Here is a 6,000-nt window from a genome sequence, read left to right on the forward strand (position 1 = left end):
TAAAGGAGGCTAGAGTATACAGTGGAGAAAAGACAGCCACTTCAGTAAGTGGTTCTGGGAAAACTGGACAGCTACATGTAAAAGAATGAAATTAGAACACTCCCTAACACCATATACAAAAATAAACTCAAAATGGATTAAAGACCTAAATATAAGGGCAGACACTATAAAACTCTTAGAGGAAAACATAGGCACAACACTCTATGACATAAATCACAGCAAGATCCTGTTTGACCCACCTCCTAGAGAAATGGAAATAAAAACAAAAATAAACAAATGGGACCTAATGAAACTTAAAAGCTTTTGCACAGCAAAACAGAATGGGAGAACACAACCCTCAGGATGGGAGAAAATATTTGCAAATGAAGCAACTGACAAAGGATTATTCTCCAAAATTTACAAGCAGCTCATGCAGGTCAATATCAAAAAAACAAACAACCTAATCCAAAAATGGGGAGAAGACATAAGTAGACATTTCTCCAAAGAAGATATACAGATTGCCAACAAACACATGAAAGAATGCTCAACATCATTAATCATTAGAGAAATGCAAATCAAAAATACAAGGAGATATCACCTCACACCGTTCAGAATGGCCATCATCAAAAAATCTACAAACAATAAATGCTGGAGAGGGTGTGGAGAAAAGGGAACCCTGTTGCACTGTTGGTGGGAATGTAAATTGATACAGCCACTATGGAGAACAGTATGGAGGTTCCTTAAAAAACTAAAAATAGAACTACTATATGACCCAGCAATCCCACTACTGGGCATATACCCTGAGAAAACCATAATTCAAAAAGAGTCATGTACCACAATGTTCATTGCAGCTCTATTTACAATAGCCAGGACATGGAAGCAACCTAAATGTCCATCGACAGGTGAATGGATAAAGAAGATGTGGCACATATATACAATGGAATATTACTCAGCCATAAAAGGAAACGAAATTGAGTTATTTGTAGAGAGGTGGATGGACCTAGAGTCTGTCATACAGAGTGAAGTAAGTCAGAAAGAGAAAAACAAATACTGTATGCTAACACATATATATGGAATCTAAAAAAAAAAAAAAAAAGGTCATGAAGGACCTAGGGGCAAGATGGGAATAAAGATGCAGACCTACTAGAAAATGGACTTGAATATAGAGGAGGGGGAAGGGTAAGCTGGGACAAAGTGAGAGAGGGGCATGGACATATATACACTACCAAGTGCAAAATAGATAGCTAGTGGGAAGCAGCCGCATAGCACAGGGAGATCAGCTCGGTGCTCTGTGACCACCTAGAAGGGTGGGATAGGGAGGGTAGGAGGCAGGGAGATGCAAGAGGGAAGAGATATGGGGTCATATGAATATGTATAACTGATTCACTTTGTTATAAAGCAGAAAGTAACACACCATGGTAAAGCAATTATACGCCAATAAAGATGTGAAAAAAATAAAATTAAATTAAAAAGTACTTTCCTGGAGGACTTTGTAACTTCCTAGGTCAAGCCATTTTCTGGAATCTCCAATTTTTCCAAAAGGAAAGATGTTCTACACTTTGCATTATTTTTTAAAATTTATTTTATTGAAATACAGTTGATTTACAATGGTGTGTTAATTTCTGCTGTACCGTAAAGTGATTCAGTTATATATATATATATATATATATATATATATATATATATATATATATATATATATATATATATATATATATATATATATATTCTTTTTCGTGTTCTTTTCCATTTTGGTTTATCTCAGGATATTGAATATAGGTTTCCCACTTTGTGTGATTTTTATCATCAGTTCCCAGGTGTGAGTTTATCTTTGTAGTTGTTGACTGCTGTATTTTAAAAGCTGCTCACCCTTTCGGATTCTCATTGTAGACTCTAAGACTTCTGTTCATCTACTCTTTTTATTTTCCCCCCCTCCCTTGCAGGTAAAATTAGTATTTTCAAAAGAACCTTCAAAGCCATTGGCTCCACGAATTCTACCAAACCCTCTGGCAGCTGCAGCGGCCGCTGCGGCTGTGGCAGTGAATTCCCCCTTCAGCCTCCGAACTGCTCCAGCAGCCACCCTGTTCCAGACTTCTGCAGTCCCTCCAGCCCTCCTGCGGCCAGCTCCTGGACCCATTCGGACCGCCCACACTCCTGTGCTGTTTGCTCCTTACTGAATTCCAAATGGGAGTAACTGTACTGCAATAATTTTTCAAAAAACACAAAACAAAAAGAGAACTATGCAGTGTTTATTTATAGTTTAAAGTATATCTGAAGAGCCAGGACTTTTGATAGTGAATTGAAAAGATTATTAAAAAAAAAAAAAAAGGAGGGAGGTTTAGGGGTGGGATGGAGGGGTGGTATTTTCTCCAAATTAAAGCATTCCTCTTGAACATTGAGTGTTTTAGAAGTGATCTCCAGCATTGACTTGTAGTGGTATCTAGAACTTCTGAAGCCTTTGTGACTGTGCTTTTGGGCACTTGTTTCCCCCTGCATTGTCTTTCCTGCTTTATGAGACAACTATACATTGTCTAAGGGCATTAACTGGTTCCAATGTATATATAATAATTTACTCTGTAGATTAAAATAATACAAAAAAAAAAGAAAAAGAAAAAAACACAAAAAAACAAAAGCAACACTGTGAATAGTAGTACCCGTGCTGTTCCTCTTGCTATGACAGCAATTCCTGGGTATTTATCCCAACAAAAGTAGATACGGTAGATGTCTTGTAAAAACAATAGTGCTGTGTCTCAATCTATGCCACTAGGTGTTCAAGAATTGCAAAAGGTAGAACGAACAACTATTTCAGGCCTGTAAGCAGTCAAAAACTAAACACCACCGGATCGTGTGGGGAAGGTCCCTGGTTCACATTCTCCCGTCCTACCCAGCTTGGAGATGACTTTAAGTTCAGAATAAAAGAACAGGGCTAAGCATAGAGGTGGGAGAGATTAATAAAAATGGTTTCTTACAAAGTGCTTTTCCCTCACCCTGGAACAGTGTTGCTGGAAATAGGAAGTGTTTGTAAAGCACCTATATCTGAAAACAGGAAAACCCATGCATCATGGGTGTTCAGAAAGAAATCAGTACAACTATTCTGTTTCAAGGATAATGGATGATCCTAACCTAGCATGATAATGAAAAGTGAAGATTTTTCATGTTAGTGCATATCCAATAAAAACAAAGAATATTGCGTCTCTGCAATATCCCCTTTATATCATACCAGTAGGGTTGTCTCTTCGGCACAGGTTTCTGCTTTGACTATGATGATAGACATTAGCTATTGTTGTGGGGGGTTTTGTTGTTTTCTTAGATTTCCTACTGACATGATATAAACAATTAATATATATTTAAATATTAGTAAAACAAGAAAAATGAATCTGCATTAATTTCAGACCAAGGATGTAGAGTTAAAAAAATACTGGTAAGATGCATTTGACCATCATTTCTCTAGTGGAGTTGTGAAACACTGACAGCCTTCAATATTCACCATAAGGCTGAAAGGAGTTGATGTTTTACCTTTAAAGCAAGATTTTTTCAGGGGTATATATAAATATATGTATATTGTATATATGTTAGAAAGATTAAGAGAATAACTTATAAAAAGAAAATCTATATAAAATAATTATATAACCATCCCGTGTTACATGTTATCATTAAGTTGGTAACAAATGGCATAAAAATAGCTGTGCCTTTCATTTGTGATAAAGGCTATTTGCTTTTTCCCATAGAAAGCTAACATATACCTATCATTATGGTGGGGTTTGATGCAGCCAGTCTGTTGCATTAATAAGAATAATGACACTCAAACTTAGAACAATGAAAACATGTACAAATCCACCCTACCAGATTTAGGTTTAGAGAAAAAAAAATATTTTTGAAAGGTTTTGTAAAGACTATTTAAAAATATAGGGAAAGGCTGGGTATGGCCTTCCTGAAACTGCTCTTATCTAAACTGTAGTAGACTTTTGAGAGGTCTAAAGACTCAAGGTGAAACGATTTGAGAGATGGGTATTTAGTATTTGTCATTTTATATTTAAGAAACACCCATAACGTGCTTGGTGCTCAACATTAAACATGGTCTTTGGAGTTCTTCTCCACCATCTAGCTAAAGACATTTGTCATATAAATATATCTTTAAAGCAGTTGACTTTATAGAACTTTTGTTAAACAACCAACCAAAAGAAAAAAGGAAGGAAGGAAGGGAGGAAGAAAGGAAGGAAAAGAAAAGAAAAAGTATTCCATCAGTCTTTGGTAAGAGGAATTTCAAACCATACATCTTCTGCCTGAACATGTTGGTTAGAAGTGAAATTTGTTTTTGAAAGTATCTGGTGATATTGCATTTGCCAGTATCTCTACTTTCTGGTGTTAGTAAGTGTTTCCTTTTTCCACCCTCAGACCCTGCTAGTTCAGCCAGGGAGAGAGTTAGCTCATGAATTCTGTTGTTTGGGGCTGTCTATATCCTGTGTGACCAGCTTCTGACCGTTTTGAACTTCAGTTTCCTCTTTCTGCTTTGTCGAATATTTTCATCATTCACTATGTCAGCCTGAATCCCTATCCAACAACCTTTACACCTCTAAAAACCTCTCTTTCTGTTGGAGAACTTAGTGTCAATTGATGAAATATTACTATGATGTACTTTTGCTGTTCTTCCCCATTTTCACCAAAGTGAAAGAGCCAGTCCACTAGAAGTCAGGGCCTGTGGGATACAAGAGTCCTGGATCACAAGGCGTTACTAACTTTAATGATTTGCTGGGAAACAAACAAATCAGCCATATTTTCTCCATCAGCCGTAGGAGAAACCTCAGAAATACCTAAACCCCTTCTGCCTCACTTCATTATGGAACCATTTTTGTTTAAATGGTCTCTAAAATTGGAGTTGTAATCATCAGTTGTCTTTTACTCACTACCTAATAAAGGATGAAGCCTAAACATGGAACTTATGGTGGATTCTCTGTGAATTGGTTCCCAACATTCCATGTATTTATTAACACCAGATCCATATCTACCATTGTTCAGACTGCTATAAAGCTCTATCCTTTCCCTTAGGGAACTTCTTTTCATGAATACAGATCAGTAATTCCGATTGATCAGCAGTGGTGCTCTGAACATCCCTGAGGGGAGTCTGACTTTATGGTTATACGTTCCTTCCCATGCATCATACCCATGGCAGGGAAGGGATAGATAAAGCATCTCCGATTTCATTTGCAACAAATATAAATGCATTGCAAGAGTCAAATGCCTCTGGAAAAAGCATTCTTGCACCTCATCCAGATTACCCAGACAACAGGAAACAGTCTTTGGGAAGGCACTGTATTTCTCTTCCAAGAAAACAGGTGATTACAAGTGACAAATTGCTCCTCTCACTGGTCCTGAACTTTGAAGAGTGGTTGTTGTGTACACCTAAGCACAGTTGTGTACACAGTTGGCTTTGGGCAATTTATATCATCACTGACTCATTTCAAATGATGCAATCTTCAGGTACCGTTGGGTTTCCGTTCATCTCTTGCAATAATTCATTACCGTTATCATCAGAGATATAATTTGGTCTTTTGAAAGGTGCTACATATTTTGCTTCCAAGGAACTATTTAGCCAAGAGAGCATTTATACTCATTTGGAAATTAAAAGAGCAGGAAATCACAACACAAAGGAGTAAAAATGAAAAGGTTTTAAAAAAGGATTATTCAGAGTTTATTGTGGATGTGCTCATGTATGTTTTTAAGGTACAGAACCACTCCACAGTAGAGATGGGCATTAAATTTCACTTACAATTAATAGCTTCAATTAATATATTTGTCTCCACACCCATGGAATGTTTCGACTTTCCTGAAGAAGTCATATCGTAAAGCTAAAAAATGACTCTGATATAGAGACCTCTTCCTTCAAATCTGAATTGATCTATAGAACTAAACTACCTTTCTGTACATTAGCATGGATGACATTGTATTAACGTCTCTTTGTACACAGGAAAGCATCTTAAAGTGGTGAGGAAAACAATGAGCCTGAAAGAAATCAGAGCCTAT

At 36.9% G+C, this 6,000-nt stretch overlaps 1 protein-coding gene across 1 annotated transcript in view; it reads left to right on the forward strand.

Annotated features, from left to right (window-relative positions):
• The window catches only part of ZNF385D (zinc finger protein 385D), a 231,206-nt gene extending 226,302 nt beyond the window's left edge, over nucleotides 1-4,904 (forward strand). Inside the window, exon 7 of the mRNA XM_082460776.1 lies at nucleotides 1,923-4,904. Coding sequence (XP_082316902.1) covers nucleotides 1,923-2,156 — 234 coding nt within the window. The 3' untranslated portion in view covers nucleotides 2,157-4,904. The remainder of the gene's footprint in view (nucleotides 1-1,922) is intronic.
• Nucleotides 4,905-6,000: the final 1,096 nt, after the last annotated feature.

The sequence above is a fragment of the Balaenoptera physalus genome, assembly GCF_965194825.1.
Source record: "Balaenoptera physalus genome assembly, chromosome: 4".
In the NCBI taxonomy this organism is placed as follows: Eukaryota; Metazoa; Chordata; class Mammalia; order Artiodactyla; family Balaenopteridae; genus Balaenoptera; species Balaenoptera physalus.